The following is a 17,051-nucleotide window of genomic DNA, read 5'->3' on the forward strand; positions in this document are numbered from 1 at the left end:
AAGTTCAACACAACATCATAGTAATTATTATTGACAACCAAATGGCAGTAACAGTAACACATAGATCATAAGATGAGACTTAGAGATAATTATCATACATGACAATACAGAAACCAGTTACATGATTATTTATCACTTTTATCGGTCACATTACAAAACTCTTATTTGTACACAATACTGCATAATTTTGTACATCTGAACAATTGGCAGGATACAAAATTGAAAAAGAAAACCAATAAAATATGTGGTTAAGTAGGGTGGTATAAGCTTGCCTTAAATCTATCTTAGTACATCACCCTATGGTTTCCAAGAGAACATTACAATTCCAGTAATTTGTTGATAGCAAGGCCTTTTTAACCTCCTTGTTGAAAGCGAGAAGTCTCCAAACGTCTATAAGTATAAGCAGTTAAATACACAACTGCTCTGTACAATAACAGCAGGAGGAAGAATTTGCTACTGAGCTGTGAGGAATCAAGAAGGCACCTAAATAGAAGTAAGCAGCAAAGTGGAGATCTACAGAGATCCTAAACATTCATGTACTCGTGTTGTAGACTACACATGTATTGACATCAAGTTTGAACCAGTATCAACTCAATATCAACTAGATAGGTATGGTGTACGTTGGCCAGTGCAGCTTCTTGATGTTCTCTTCAGAGAAGTCTGTACAGTCGATGTTTGAAGGCACAGCACTGTGGGTCTGTGTGGAGTTGTAGGCAGACAGGAGACCCTGCTTTATGCAAATGTCTGGGGGAAGCCCCTGCAGCATACCATGCATCATGCCTGCAGACAAGCTGAGGAAGAACAAAGATATATCATATAGTCCGCACTCATAGGTAGTTAAAATGTTCCATCAAAAATAAATCTACGCTAGATAGATTCCAGTTCTGTGCATTAGTATGATGTATAAGGAGCTGTGTGTACATTTTTACAGGGATAGTTATGTTTCAAGGACACCTACATGGCCTTTAATGCAATTGTCTTAACAATTAGATCAGGAATTGATCAACATGCAGCATGTCTTACCAATCTCCTGCTCCAGAGACGTTGATCACCTGCTGCTCTGTTTTAGGGAATACTGGATAGTGTACTGCTGTCAGCATTGTTTTCTGTATAGAAAAAGCATCTTGTTAAGATTGATGGTTTCTTCTATAGAGAAATTCAAGTTTCTACCAAAACATTCAATTTTGCCATGTTTTAGTTCTGCAGTAAAACATTTCTGTGAAACCAATACCTTAAATAAGTAGATGGAATGGGTGGCATACACTGCTTCTATAAAGCCAAATTTTCCACTACATGTACTTGTCACTTTATTTTACAGCATGACATTTTTGCTGCTTACTTTGACTGTGTTGTTTCCTTTCCCCACAGGAAAACTGGACTGCTGCTCAGTGTTGCGGCACACAAGCACTCCGTCCCGACTCAAGGTTACAACAACACAGTGGAGGTATTCCAGCAGTGGGCGGACAAGGAACACTGCCTCCTGAAGTCTCTGGGACAAGGTAGGGTCTTCCTCTGGAACTGAATAAAAACCTGTTCAATCAAAGCAGTCATCATGAAATTCAGCAACTGTTGATATTTGAATACTAAAGTGAATAATATAGACCATAGAAGTGTTCACATCATTACCTAATGGTTCCTCGTGCCCAGTCACCATGCAGTAGATCGCCCTCAGCTCAGTTAGATTCGGGGACAAGTAAGTTATGTTCTTCCAAGCATCTGACTGGAAAGGTTTGGAGGACTTCAAGACACAAGTGGGCTCATACCAGGCTGCATAAAGACATACTCATGTAATATTTTGTGTGGTGAAGTTGCATCAAAGATAACATATATCAGCATGAACAAATGACATAGCAGAAAACAGTCATGAGGGACCTGGAAGAACTGGGCTTCACTTTGGGAGGGAGCGAGAAGGCAGGCTCTGGACAGAAGAGCGTGGAAAGCAGTGGTGGCCCACATCGTTCGAGTCTTCGACAGATGAAAGCGGTGACGATGATGAATCAGCATGAACACACTTTCCCCACAACACAAAACTACCGGTACTTCACCCTATGTTCTAGTACCTATTTACAAATCAATGACATAGCCATACTTATTTCTTGATCCAATGCAGAAAATAAGAAAATCCTTGGCTGGTAATGTTAGTTTACCTGGCACCTGAAGATAGTGGCACAGCTTGAGTATGTAGCGAACGGTTTCTTCTGGAATGTTGCCATCCACACACACAAACGGGGCCAGCTCAATAGCCGAGGCAAATTTGGATACCTGACAAAATGGAGGAGACATGGGAGATAGAGGGTAAATAAGTTGGTGTCTAGAATGACAAAATTATTGGATTCATAAGATTTTTGGACCACTGTCTTGGCAGGACCTAGAGATAGGGAAACAATCAGTACAATTGTTAAAAAATTGACAAGAGAGGCGTATAATAGACTATCATCAGGTCAAACCCTGTTTTTACAGAAGAACAGGCTAACTAAATTGTCACAACAGATGTATTGATGCTATATTACGAGATTATCAATTACACAGATTCCTAAAGCCTGCGACTATCTACATGGTCAAAAAGCAGCAATTGAGCAACAAATGGACAATACAAAATCGAACATGATTCAACTACATATCTACAATCTGTTGCCGTTACCAAATTGGCTGATATTTGATCGTTGATGTCCATGTCTCCCACTCCCAGCACCACTTCGCCTTCTCCATTCAGAACAGCACAGTACGTGGCAGTCCTCTGGTCCTCCAGCTGGGACACTCCAGACACATCCTGAACCATACATACAGGTATCTCAGCTATAACTCAACAAACAAACAAACATACATGTATCTCAGCTATGATTCAACAAACAAGATGTTTTTTTTTGTGACAATTAAAGGGTTAAGTCCTTCAAAGTTACACAAGTAAGAATTTACATCAATCATGATCAATACAAGAAAATCTATACATCACAAAGGTAACAAGCAACAGAGCCTACCATGTGTGCTGAGTAGATGTAAAATGATGCAGCATGCGGGTCATTCCCAACTGCAGACACAAGTAGAGGCATGGCACCAAGTCGACTCATGCAATCTGCGAAAACAAAACGAACGCCATAAATATAAACAATCAAGTCTGCAACGTATTCCTACCCCACATGCTATTGATTATGGCAGTACAGATAGTTTTGTATGGTGTTCATTTATTATTACCACCATGATTCTACAGGCAGCAATGGTTGAATTTGATTTATTTTCCTTGAATTAACAAGTGGCAACAAATGGTCTAAAATGTTTTTAAAATCTTTCAAACTAAAAGTTGTATGAACACAATAATTGTAAGCCTCACCTGCAATGTTTCTACCAACTCCCCCGAAAGATTGGGTCAATGTCCCTGGGTTTGTCATCCCACCCAGCTATTGAAATGAAAAAGACATAATATCTATCAATCTTTAATGATTGTCTGTTTACTCACTTGAAAAAAATGACATGATTACATAATTCAACACACAACACAAGTCCAAGATGTACATTACAGCATTAGAAGTCTTAACTCTGACTATGTTCTACCATAAAACGATCTAGAAAAGTAAATCATCTTGTGTCAGTACCTGGACTTCCGGATCCTTAGTCTTTGCCACAAAGTCGACCACACTGGCACCTACAACAACCTGTTGAAGAAAAGGTGGAATCTTTAATTGTTTCTGCTTTTTCAGCTTATCAAAATTTCTTTTTCAGAGAACACATTAGTTTGTATAGGTATGTTTTTGTCTTAAACCACAGGACAATACAATTTGCAGGTAGGGTTAATTAAGCTGCTGGACATCTATCCATGCTCATACATACGGGTTTGTTACTCTTGATAACAACATCAGCCAGTGGGCTCTTGGCTTGCAGGTTGGACGTGGGCATGTTGTGGTAGTGTTTTCTTCTCCTGTGTGACAAGGCCCAGGCCAGTTGGCTGCCCACTGCAGCATTGTTCTCCATCAAGGCAATGTCTGTGTTGTTAGAGTCAAGGATACTACACTTGCCATCCACTACATGGGGTTATGAAAATTCTCCTCAAAGAATGTTAGGTTTCAATACAGATAGCTCTTGAAAAAAATTATTGACACAAGTGGTTGCTTCAGAATCCTAGCAAGTTTCATCCACAGTGTGGATTGAAGTATCTGCTATTACAGACAGACTGTAGAGCAATGATATATTGTCATCATAACATGTGTGGTGGGGGACAACAATGAAAGGATACTAGCAACAAGAGACTTTCCCTGAGTCAGCTCATCCACTTTCCCGAGGATGTATGGAGTAACCTTGTCCCCACGTACTCCCTCTTCACTGGAATAAATAATACATTTTGTCACTCCCAGGTACTACTGACAATAGCTACAGCAACAACTACAGTTTGATGTTTCTAATCCATATGCACGTACATGTGTTTTTACATGCTGTAAGGACAACTGGTGTGATACTAGCAATAATAAAATCAGTGTCATTATTCAAATCTTTCATATATATCTTCTACAGAAGCACTCTTCTGGACTAGTATCTGGCACAAAGTCTCCTACGACGTAACCTGTCATCATCCCTGATACTATAACAACATTCAGTCATGAAGTATGTAGGAACCTTGCTTGTTGAACTGCCCTCTGTATGGCATCTTCCACTTTCTGTGCAGCATGCTGCTCAGGAATGGGCACTGCGATAAGCAGCCCACTGTCCAGGCCGAGGGAGAAATGATTGTCTGAAGCAAACAAGAACAAACAATGAGTCAAATTCTGACTACATAAATGAGTTCAACAATACATACATATACATATCTCTAAGTATTGAGTACATACTATCAAGTCATTCAGTGCTATGAAAGTTGATTCTCCATTCTTTCATTTCTTTTTCATTTGTCAGTGCAATACCAAGATCAGGGCTGTTAACTGATTGATTAGATAGATTTGACTGTTATAATCACACCTAAACCAGCATGGTCAATATAAATTTTCTATGCGGGAACAACTCATGTTATTTGTGACGAGGACAACACAGAAGTCACCATTACATATCATTGAAAAAATATGAGCAAGTCACTCATGAAACTTGCTGACCTATGACCTCAGCAGCCTCCTCTGGAGTGGTTACGTTGTAGGGAGAGTGGAAGCCGCTCTTCTGGGTGAAGAATGCTGGGAAGTCTGTTGTGTTCCCGTAGGTCATCACAGATACTCCCTGGGTCTCCTACAGAAAAACACAGTGGACAGTTTCAGTGGCCCACCTGACAAACCTACAACTGGAAAATAAAGCAGACCTCTGGTAAAATGATATTTCGTTGTTACCCAGACTGGTAGAAGGATGTAAACAGATGTGTTGTCCATACCAAGTACTCTAACGTGCGACTTATATCCAGGATTGACTTGACTCCAGCAGAAACAACAGCAATGGGAGTCCGTCCAAGCTCCGTCAGGTCAGCGCTGACATCCAGGGCTACAGAAATGATGGTGTCAGAAAAGAATTTTATTAACAGTAATAAACTTTATTCCACTGTGACATGAAAACAATGAAAAACATGAAAAAAAAGAATGAGAGACTGCAAAACTTGTTTTGGCACAGTTCAGTTCAGTATGTTTGAAAAAAAAATTATTATGAGTTTTGAAAGAATCCAAATGGAAATACACGATGTACTACTTCAAAGACTAATTTTAAACCTGACTGTAAATGAGGTTATAGGTATACAAGATTATACAAGTATAATTTGCCTACTTGAATGTCCTCCCCTGTGCACTCCTCCAATGCCTCCCGTCACAAAGACGGGGATGCCAGCCTTGTAGGCTGCTATCATGGTGGCTGCCACTGTAGTTCCTCCACTCCAGCCCTGGAAAATGGAAATAACTTGCTAACTGTCACATCTTCACCAAATAATACCATTGACACTAAATTCCCCATGAATTAGAAGAGAAAAACAATTTCAGGGTACCTTGGTGATAACCATAGACAAGTCTCTTCTTGATGTCTTCAAAATTGGGTCTTCTGCCTTAGCCAGCCACTCAAGTTCGTCTTCTGTTAGACCTGCAATCAACATAAACATCCTTCATCTAACCTCTGCATGACACAGAGTAATGTAGACTTACTCTTGAATGAAGTACAAGTATGCAGTGAATGTCAGACCTAAAATTTACCTATTCTAAGTTTCCCATTGATGACAGCAATAGTTGCTGGTGTTGCCCTGTGTTCTCGTACAATCTGAACCACTCTCTGGGCTGTCCTGGGGGAATGAAAGACGCAGGTCTTATTAAGTCACATCAAAGTCATCTATAATGTGCTATTTGCTGTACAAAAATATTTCTAGTTGTGCATAGTTCAATCAGCACTGAGACAAAATCACTAGCAAAGGCATGAACAATCAGATTAATTCCAAAGTGCTGTATTTTAGTATGCGACATAGAGGAGAGTATGCGTACCTTATATTGTGTGGATAAGGCATGCCATGTGTGATGACTGTGCTCTCCAGGGCAACTACAGGCTCACCATTTGCAAGGGCTTTGCTAACCTCAGGGAGGACTTTGATGAGGTCTGAAAAGAACCATGTGTAGAATGATGAAATTAATGTAAATACATGTACATATGTATGTTACATGTGCATGGCATCTTAAATTGTTGGAAAATAGGGAGAGCTTCATTTTTATGTTTCGCCAACGAAACATATGAAACATATTGTTTTTGTAAGGTTTCTTCTTCTTCTTCTCCTTCTTCTTCTCCTTCTTCTTCTCCTTCTTCTCCTGTCAAATCTTCAAATCGCTTCTTCTCGGTCGTCCGTTGACCAAATTAGCTGAAATTTGGTATGCAGGTAGAGCACGTGTATACCCCTAGACCCTTTTTAAATTTTTTTGATATAAGTTTTGAAAATGATTTTATGGAGGTTTTTTGGTCATTTTCAGACAAAAGTCGCACATGATGGCCTCCAGTGCCGTGGTGTTGAAACCTGAGGACCTGACATTTGGTTTAGTTGTGCATTGGATATTTACCCAAAGGACCCCATTATTTTTTTTGGCATACACTACTTCAAAATGATTTATTTTGCAATTTTTTGATGCAATTTTTGGTTATTTTCTGTCCGGGCCAGCAAGAACTAGGTCATACTGTAACATAAGCCCTCCTACACTAATCCCCTGTTAGGGACTTAAAACCAAGCAGATGTCAGGGGGTACCTCTACTAATGGTATTACAGAAAGTTATATGTACCTTATGTTACATGGTACAGATGTTATATTTGAGATGTAGGTACCTATAGGAAAGGTGACTACACCTGACAATTACTTATGCTAATGAGGACCTAATTCGCATAATGTATGCATAAAGTTGTATGTCCCTTACGGTAAATGCTGCGGATGTCATCTTTGCGATGAAGGTACCTTTAGGAAAGGCATAAAACCTCCTTGGGAAAGGTGAACACACCAGGCCATAAATTATGCTAATGAGGACCTCATTTACATGATTTATGCGTAAACTTGTGATTCCCTTACCGGAAAAGCTGCAGATGTCAGATTTGACATGTACGTACCGTTAGCAAAGGTGATCACACCTGGCCATGAATTATGCTAATGAGGACCTCATTTGCAGAATTCATGCATAAACTTGTATTTCCCTTACCGTGACAGCTGCGGATGTCATCCTTAAGATGTAGGTACCATTAGGAAAGGTGAATGCACCTGGCCAAAAATTATGCTAATGAGGACCTCATTTGCATACATTATGCAGAAACTTGGATTTGCCCAGGAGTTATTTTGGGACAGCCCACTTCTTGCATGAGGAGTATGGGCGAAACATCCTGAATTTGCTCTTAAAGCAAATGACGGCCAGTCTAGTTCCAATAATCTCCTTGATTCTTTTCACACAACTGATTCAAGGCTTGTGGAAATGTTTGCGTCAGAATTATATTTAGGACATCACATCAAACGTCTTAGACATACATGTAACTACTTATAACGACATTCAAAGATAGATAAGGACACATCTCCTGAGCACATACTGACCTGAAAATCTCCTGGTGAAGGGATGCCAGGTTCCATGCCTGCATGGCTGGAGGAACCTCAGATGTCTCAACATTTTAGCTGTAGAACAGAAATCTGAACCATGTTACTGACAAAATGCTTAAAGTGTGCTATATATGCAGTGTTCTAGCCAGCCTGAAATGTTTACCCGTCATCTCAATCTCATTTGACAGGCCACTGAGTCGAGCGGCAAAGCCACAAGGCATCGCGCCAAAAGCGTGACAATCCTTGGGGGGGGTCTGGGGGCATGGAAATTTTGAAATCCTACACCTCTGAAACACTATTTCCTGCATGTTGACGGGCAATTTATGTTAGTAGATTAAGCTCAGTTTGATGACAACTCGTTAGGTAAAAAATTACACAAGGGTTTCAGATTTATTTTTGGAGGAGGCGTGGTCAAAAATGACGGGTTGGGCAAAATTATTGTCCGTCATGACAACAAAATTCCGTCAAATGACGGGATGACAGGTGCTGGCTAAAACACTGGTGCTATGTCATGACTGCATCACACACCAACACTGCACTAATGTGTGTACAGTAGTTCAAGTTCAGGAAGTGATAGGTTCTGGCCAGGTGAGTCTGTGCAATTTTGAAAATGGATTTGCCATTCAGACCTCATTTTTTGGTGAAGGGGGTTGGAATTGTACATTCAGTTTGTAACCTCATTGTAGGAATAGATGGTTGGACAATTAGGTCACGACCTGGTGATTGTATAGACCAAAGGTCGGTCAGGCCTTGCTTGGTCCAGAGTGAGATTGGGCCAAATCTGTGCTGTTTGTTGTGATAGTCAGTACAGAAATAATCTTTTTTCTTAAGTTTTACGTTAACTATAATCAGAACACATGATTGTGCAACTAAAAAGGACACATACAGAAGATATTAATGATGAAAGCATATGTAAATTACAATACTGAAATAATGGATTCTAACAATAAATTCTAACATAAATTGTTGCAACATCAAAGCAAAATACCATAACAAAAGTATCAGCGGAGAATTTTACGGTCATCAAAATGTTTCTGCATTCTTTACCTTCCCTTTGCAAAGTACAACGTGAGCAGTGAATATAATCAATTCACACAAGAAATAAATCATTTGATACTGGTCAAGAGTAGAAAGGCAAACCTTAGAAATTTTGACACACCTCATAAGCTTAATTCTTACCCTTAGTTAACCTTGCCCTTGAAGTAAACAAAGTTCCGACATAGTGGTAACGTTACCCATAATGTCCTTGCACTATATGATAAACAGCTGAAAATTTCACTAAGTTACTAAGTAAGGAGTCCGCACTGCTAGTCCACGACATTTACATGTGTGCAACAATAACGGTAACTTCTAAAGCTTAAGTCATAGTCTTTGATTCCTGGATGCATCAACCTTCGACAGGTGTTTTCGTTAACCGCAGAGGGGGATCCCCCTATAAATTTGTATTTTCTATCCCCCCTCCCCTCCCCATTTCTAGCGGACCCCTCCCAACTTTGGACATGGGGATAGTCATCAGTGCATTCAGTCGATCAACGCAACATCGAGACGAACCTGCAACCACACAAGTTGTCAGAAACTCTCACACATCCTGACTAAATCGCTAAAATGTTGAGCCCACCTGTATCAGCTGTGTAACAGTGGGTGCACGGGTGTTCCACATGCAGGGGATCGCCTCCGCTCCGCTCTCGTACGCAGAGCTGTTCGTGTCCCAGGGGAGCACAGAGGCAGTCCTGGGAACGAGGTCCCCAAACTAGCCAATCAGATTTATGGAAAGTGGCGCCATTTTTAAAAGTTAACAACAAGTTCGTTTTGTACGATTGTGCAGGTGTGATATTAAGTTTATGACTATTCAAACTTAGACAGTATGCCGTAGAGAAGTTCTTTCCGGTTTAAACAAATGGCAAATTTTCAGTGATTTTTACCAAAAGCTAGGGGCTTTTTATTGACGTTTAATTCTTGATTAGAAGATTGCCTGGTTGAGCAATGTAACACGATGTCTTGAAAGTATGCAGTGAATGTCAGAAAAAAATCCCACAAGCTGTGTTTGGAATTGCATAGAAGTTTATTCAGATGTGAACACCTGTTATATGAGTAACAATCCATACCATTATTCATTCAACCTATTATATCTTCACTGCCTTGCAGCTTAATGTTGCCTCAACCAGAGATAATGTTCAACATTGTTATATGAATACAATATAAATTGTACACAATAAAAGTGATGTATAAACAAATTCATCAATGCATTTAATATTCATAGTTGGGTTTCATCACCCACAAATATGCACACAATTGAAGGTGTAAGGCAACTTGAAGAAAAAGACAGGAATGTAGTCTTGACTTGAATTAAGGCAGAAGCATTCCATAGGTAACACACCCATACTCATACTCATAGTGCTGAAATTATGAAGACTGTTGGTCATCAGATTGCTTGTCTATTTGCATATTTCAGAATTTTGTGTTTTACCAAGGAGGTCATCCTTGGTTTTACACTTATGATAATTCACACTTAGGATCCATCATCCACTTTTGATAGTCTTAAGGCAACTGATCTTGCTCACAGTCACTGACGAAAAGTAGTGGATGCTACTTGAAACGTCTGACCGTTTCCAAAATCATATCCAGTTGTTTGAGTAATTGCTTTTTGGCGTATCTTATTACCTGGATGTCTAATCTTCATCGACGTAACTTGGTATAGATTAAAAAGCCTTTCATATGAGGTATGTGAAGCACACATCTTGCAGACGTTTACCAGGAGGTTATCACATTTGCTGGGCATTGGAGTGCATCTTGATAGGCATTGTTACTGTCAATGAAGATGTTTTCACACTGAACTTGGCAGTTGCACATTCCTCATCTATGCTTTGCGGCAGTGTGGTCTCCAATCTGTACTTCCCAGGAACTTCCAACACCACATCATCCTGCACAGGGGGACACAAAACAGTCAAACTCACTAAGGAATCGCTAGCCCTATAAATGATACATACACATGATAACTTCCATGGAACAATTGATTTTAAAGGAAAGCTACACAAAAATTTGAAAATCCTTCTATGCTATGCTTAATATATTCCAAAGTCAAATTCTTACTTCAAGTTGTTTCACATAAGTTCGTCATAGTTCTGTGATTTTCCACAGTTTGCAACTTATGCCGTGCTGACGCCTTCTCGCCTGATAATTGAATTATATGACATCAGTGTTTCAAATTGTTCACCTGATGATTGAATTTTAGAACACTGACGTCATATAATACAATCATCATGTGAAAAATTTGAAACACTGACGTCATATAATTCAATTATCAGGTGAGAAGGCATAAGTTGCAAATTGTGGAAAATCCCAGAACTATGACGGACTTATGTGAAACAACTTGAAGTAAGAATTTGACTTTGGAATAGCATAGAAGGATTTTCAATTTTTTGTGTAGCTTTCCTTTAAGCAATATTAAATAACACACTGGTTAGAGAACAAACTTCCCACTGTTTGGTTGATATGAGAAGTGGTTTGGCTCAGCAAGCACCAATCATAAGTTCCAAAATTCATGTTTATGAATTTGAAGCATTAAATGTACCTCTGAGATGTCTAGCTCACACTCAGACACGCTCCTGACCAGAGGTAATGTGATCTTCAGCACAACTCTCTTAGGCTTTGATCCCTCTGCCTCCTGCACAAAAAAAGTACAGATCAATGATGACAACAAGTCAGCAACTGTAGCCATAAATCAGCAGTTTGCAAAGAATACTTCAGTTGCATCATATGCTTAATTATAACAAAATGTTAATGCTTATTACCTTCACTATGAGCTGAAACTCGGGCTTGGTAAGCTGTGTCTCTGTACTGGAAATTTCCTCGATCAACGTGGTTTTCCCTTGTTTGGGTTTGTCTTCAGACACTAGTGAGATGACTGGCTCATCCTTTTCTTCGTTTTCAGTTGACAGGTTTGAGAGGTGATGGAGAATTGATTGGGGTGAGTCTAAGACGTCTCCTGATCCCACAGGTTCTGAAGGTTCACTTTTCTTAGACAACTGTTGGAAGGCTTTGACCAGAGTCTTGTAATCACCTTTCAGCTTCTCTTCACATCTAACAAACTTTGATGACACTGTCAGTTTATACTGATGTTGTACATACTCCAGAGCAAGGTTGACCAGCATGTCCTCTGCTGTTTTGTCTTTTGTCACTTCTTGTAACACAGAGGGATTGAAGACGATGGGGACAGCAGCATACAACCCTGAAGAGCAAAAACAAGAAAACATCACATGACCTCACCATGTGTCCATGCATGGGAATTGAGCAGTGTAACATGAATTGGAATTCTACCCATCTTGTCTATAATGAAGCAGTCACCACCTTGAGCCCATGTCTAGCGGTGAAATAGACATAAAACATGGACAACAACATATACAGGAATGAGGAATTTCAGACTGAAAGCAAGCTAGGCATTATGATTAATACATGGAACATAAAGTTCCACAGGGAATCATCAATGAAATGATTTGAACTAAAAGTCAGTCTACTTTTCATAAATCTTAACATCCATGGAAAATTCAAGAAATGTTACTTGTAAAGATATTACCTTGGTCATCTGTCCCAGTTGACATCTTCCCACCACTCACAGGGACGGGGTCCTGGTCTGTCTTGGGTGACGGTACTTTGTCAAAGCTGCAGATGTTTAGGTAAAGGACTCTGGCATCCTTAGCAGGTCCATTTTCATGTAGACGTTTCTGTAAAATTGTGAAATGTTTCTCTGTAAAGAACTTATCATAGTTCTCTGACAAACCTCATAAAACTATGTTTGTTTGTTTATTTGCTTTATTTATCTAACCAGGGGAAAATCCTGTCGCCAACTGACTATTTTCAATGGGCCCTGTGGGAAAACCCCAAACAAAAGTTATCAACATTTAACATCAAACGCAATAAAAGTTACAAGGGATAACAAAAATTTACATACTTATTGTTATATAGGAATCATAAATCCATCGTGTGAAGTGGCACAAACCTGAATAGAAGTCTTGACACACATGTGAGGTTCAGGGACAGGTGCCCAGCCCCGCCGTCCTTCCTCCTTTGCCTGTTTCATTTGTTTGGAGATGAAGTTCTTGTACCCATCCGGATCGCTGTCCGCCAGTTCGTCCAGCATGTCCCAGATCCGCTGGGCCTGGCCCATCGCGGCCTCGTTACTTACGCCTCCAACCAACCCTGCCATGACAAGATCCGTCTGTCTTGTAGAGGTTCACACGAGAAAAACAGGTGACTACTTCGACGGCAGGTGAGAACGACTCACTCGTTCAGCTGTCCCTTAGATACAGCGTGCCGTTGTGTAAAACGTCATCAGAAGTTGTGTAAAACGTCATCATTTTTGTAGGGATTTGCAGCTGTGATTGCTGCTAGAAGCTGAGAGCTTATACGAGACATACAACATTGCAGAGGGAAGCAGAGACACGGACATCGTCACTCTAGCTGGGATGAGAGAAGACCTTTCCGAGACAATCAACAAGCAGATGTACTTAGCTCTCTCCCGGTACATCGAGAGCACGCACAGACTCGATGTGCTCTCCTAGAAACACCTCCAGCAGTTCGCAAGCACAAGCCACCAAGAGTTAAACACCTAGAGAGACATCAGCCTCGTATGAACCAAGCGTAACACAGCACCAAGAGACCACGTCTAGCGATATAATAGACGTTAAACAAGGACAACAACAACAACAACAACAACAACAACTTTGTTGGGTGGTGAAACCCATGAGAGGTAAATATCTACTTGAGGGAGGTGACAGTAGTTAGCTATAAAAGCTTCAGACCACTTATGAGAAGCACAAGACTAGTAAAATGTCGAGGAAATGTCTCAGGCTCCGGGACAGATCTGACCGGAAATAGAGCTCGACAACCGGAAGAAGCATGCGCGACATAATTATGGTGATGCCTGGTGGTGGATGTTGTTGTTTGTCCGCTCTTTGATGCCGCTCTCTCCCTAATCTAACAGTTACACGGACTGGGATCGAGGCACGGTGTAAAGGTAGAGATGATGCTCGGTAGTTTGTTTGATGTAATAATCGCCACAATCTTATTATTTTATGACGTACGTGCGGCGATCATAAGTTATGATCGACAATTAGTTTGGTGTGTGGATGGGTGGGGGGTGTATATAATTAGGTCAGATCAGTATGATCTAAATTCAACTATGCGAAGGCTTTCTCCTGATTATCGTCTAATTACAGGAATATTTAAGATATGCATCGTATTTGATAACTTTCTGATTATTTGGCTAGTTTGCAACCCACATATTCACGTTGTTTTTCAGGTGACTGTTGTATTATGACAAAATTATGTTCTTGTTTTCAGTTTTCCTGTTAAGATTTCATCAAGTGTATCTCTTCACATCACTATGGCTGGTTTTAGAGGAAGGACATCTGTAGACAAGCAGCTCCTCAAGAATGTCATCAGGCACACAGAAAGCATGAACAAGGTAACCTAAGCTAAGGCCATATCAAAACATTACATATTTTTTACTGATGAAGTATACTGTATAGGTTAAATGAAAAGGTATGGTCAAAATACTTCTAAGCTGGCTGTGAAAAATGTTGGTTTAGGTATAGAACTTTAACTAGCGTAGGAATGTAGATGGAATAGTTTTAAGTTTTTGTAATAAAATGAATATGATAGCATACTTTTCATATATTTGCACCCAATAGCAAGTAGTTTTTCCTTGTCTCCATATATTTTAAGATGCAGTACTTTTTTTATACATACATGTACTCATTTGTGCTTACAGGTCCACGAGGAGTCAGAGATGTGGAGACAGTATAAGGAGATGCAGACTAGGAGGAAGGACACGTCACCTTACAGAAGGTGTGCACATCATTTTTAAGTTTGACTCTTCCTTATTGACTCTGAATAGAGCCAGCGGATGTTATGTTGTAAGATATTTACATTCTCAGTAATATTGGCATAGATTATTGTGAAATCCTGAATGTCAACTTGTCACTGTAAATGCAAGTTTGCAGTGATTTAGCTTAATTTCGCTGCATGGAGAAAATGTTGCAGTTTATACTGTTTGCGTTTGAAACAGGGTGGTAGGCGGGCAGAAGGCAGAACAAGCATTTTCTCTGTGTTTAAGTTTGCAGTGAAAAGGTTACTGTGAAAACTGTGTATATTAAACCACAGAATTAAATGCATTTACAGTATAAGATCTTTTATATTTCCTTTGTTGTCAATGTCACAGTCAGACCTTTATAGTTATGGTCATAACTATACCTGATATGCTTCAAAATCTAGGAGCCTAGAGGAAGAGAACTTAATAATTTTGGCTAGTTATTGCTTATCACTTGAGCAATTGTTTATGTGTCAGTTGCTATGGTAAAGTATTATTAAACTAAAGAGCACTTAAGTTAAGCATCAAGTGCCAGTGGTTACTTAAACAATGTCCCAAGAGTACTCCCTACCACTTACTTGTGTATTTCATACTTTATTTGTATATTTGCAGTGGCCAGATGAGAAGTGACAGAAATGTTGACACAAGAGTCAAGACATCTGGGGGAGTCTCTCCAGGCAGCTCCTATTGGACTAAGAAGTTATATGAGGCAGAAGAGGCAGATCCTGACAGGTATCCTCTACAACTGATTTTGTTTCATGCACTTGTGTGTTTTACATTAAGTAAAAGGTAGTAAAAGGTTAAAAGGGAGATGCAATCCTGAAAATATCCTGTTCTTGTATTAATTTTGTGTATTATTTTGTACAGATGGGGACATGGTGGCTTTAAGGAGTTGTACCCTGATGCCTTCAGCAGTTCTTCCAATACTGAGGGCTCTGAGGACAGAAGCAGGAGTAAAAGACGCAAGTGAGTCGCTCTTTCGTCATTCTGAACCCAGTGCCACATCTTGATTATTTTTCATGCTTGGAAATTTTAGGCATAATAACAAATGGTCCTTCAGACTGTGACCATTTTGTCAACCATATGAGAAGCAATACATTTTACTTTCTGAGGTATGTACTACTTTGCAGGATGATGGGTGGCTAATACAATGTATGCATCTTTTCTTCCTATTAGAAAGAAGAAGAAAGCCAAGAAGAAAGACTTATCAAAGAAAAGGAAACATTCTGGTGACTCAGACAGCTCTTTGCAGCGGGAGAAACGGAAAATGTTGAAGAAGAGGAAAAGAAAGAAACACGAGGATGACAAGAAAACCAAGCTTACCTCTAAATCTAATGGTACTCACTCCGGCAAAAATGAGCGAAATGATCAGCAAAGTTCAAGTATTTTTATACCAGCACATGCAGAAAAGGACAAGTCTGTCAGACATCGTCCAAGACATAAACAAAGCCGTAAGGCTGAGAGAGACCACAGCCATGTTGATGCAGACTCATCTAGTAAACGTAGGAGAGGAGATGGTAATGCCAAGATTAGGGACAGAAAGAGGCACAGTGATGGCAGGTAGCATCCTGGCAATCCTAGAAAGGAGGCAATTTCACCCAAACAAGTGCAGAGGAAAAGGAAACACCATAGTGCCTATTAGTACTATTAGATTGTGTGAATGAATTTCTTATGTGTAGGTAAGACTTTGATTCTTAGGACTCTTTTTATGTTTAATCAAATTTGTGGATTCAATACCTTGTGTATTTATTGCAACAACTATTAAAGTATATTTTGAACCAGCTTGTTTGTCATGTATAATGTATCAGTTCCCTTTTCTTTAAATTCTAATAGAATCCCTGTTATGTTCTATAACGGTCATATAAACCAAAAATATGATTTCTGGTAAAGTGTAATCCTAGATAGTGATGTCCCCGTGGCTAAACTGGAAGCAGCCTCACAGTTCGGAGTGTTCCTGTTTCTAATTGGTAACTTCGAGGCCTCGGTTCGAGAATCTGGGTCAGGACATCTCGGTTGGGGCTGCACCGTTTGTTGGAAGGGATGTAAAATGGGGATCCCGTGCTGGAGGAGGTAGAGCTGCCAACCCCTCCCTGTAGAGATATACCCTGCCACTGAAACAGCAAGGAAACTGGCTGCCCTATGTGACACTAAGAACTGCAAGGGTCTGAACAATGATCTGAGATGTC

At 40.0% G+C, this 17,051-nt stretch overlaps 3 protein-coding genes across 4 annotated transcripts; 1 reads left to right on the forward strand and 2 right to left on the reverse strand.

Moving 5' to 3' along the window:
- Nucleotides 1–3: 3 nt before the first annotated feature.
- LOC136433388 (uncharacterized) lies at nt 4–9,738 on the reverse strand. 2 transcript variants are annotated; one of them, XM_066425544.1, is made up of 20 exons: nt 9,616–9,738; nt 7,995–8,072; nt 6,423–6,534; nt 6,141–6,226; nt 5,939–6,030; nt 5,725–5,836; nt 5,342–5,448; nt 5,076–5,202; nt 4,606–4,720; nt 4,229–4,314; nt 3,826–3,977; nt 3,591–3,650; nt 3,329–3,395; nt 2,979–3,073; nt 2,642–2,770; nt 2,148–2,262; nt 1,627–1,767; nt 1,340–1,518; nt 1,024–1,106; nt 4–791 (listed from the first exon to the last, which is right to left on the reverse strand). In XM_066425544.1, the coding sequence occupies exons 2-20, from the start codon at nt 8,065–8,067 to the stop codon at nt 602–604; spliced, it is 2,121 nt and encodes a 706-aa protein (XP_066281641.1). In that variant the 5' UTR covers nt 8,068–8,072; nt 9,616–9,738; the 3' UTR covers nt 4–601. The 2 variants fall into 2 exon arrangements, with proteins under 2 accessions (XP_066281641.1, XP_066281643.1); XM_066425546.1 differs by having other exon boundaries at nt 7,995–8,087; nt 9,616–9,701.
- Nucleotides 1,864–16,647, forward strand: LOC136431980 (uncharacterized protein NKAPD1-like). The gene is made up of 7 exons (XM_066422988.1): nt 1,864–1,983; nt 2,690–2,787; nt 14,337–14,460; nt 14,767–14,843; nt 15,478–15,597; nt 15,733–15,831; nt 16,042–16,647. Exons 1-7 carry the CDS (start codon nt 1,864–1,866, stop codon nt 16,427–16,429), a joined length of 1,026 nt encoding a protein of 341 aa, XP_066279085.1. The 3' UTR covers nt 16,430–16,647.
- Nucleotides 10,041–13,373, reverse strand: LOC136433392 (PIH1 domain-containing protein 2-like). Its single transcript, XM_066425552.1, has 5 exons — nt 12,994–13,373; nt 12,571–12,718; nt 11,789–12,225; nt 11,569–11,661; nt 10,041–10,918 (listed from the first exon to the last, which is right to left on the reverse strand). Exons 1-5 carry the CDS (start codon nt 13,198–13,200, stop codon nt 10,760–10,762), a joined length of 1,044 nt encoding a protein of 347 aa, XP_066281649.1. The 5' UTR covers nt 13,201–13,373; the 3' UTR covers nt 10,041–10,759.
- Nucleotides 16,648–17,051: the final 404 nt, after the last annotated feature.

Source organism: Branchiostoma lanceolatum, chromosome 4, assembly GCF_035083965.1.
Source record: "Branchiostoma lanceolatum isolate klBraLanc5 chromosome 4, klBraLanc5.hap2, whole genome shotgun sequence".
NCBI lineage: Eukaryota > Metazoa > Chordata > Leptocardii > Amphioxiformes > Branchiostomatidae > Branchiostoma > Branchiostoma lanceolatum.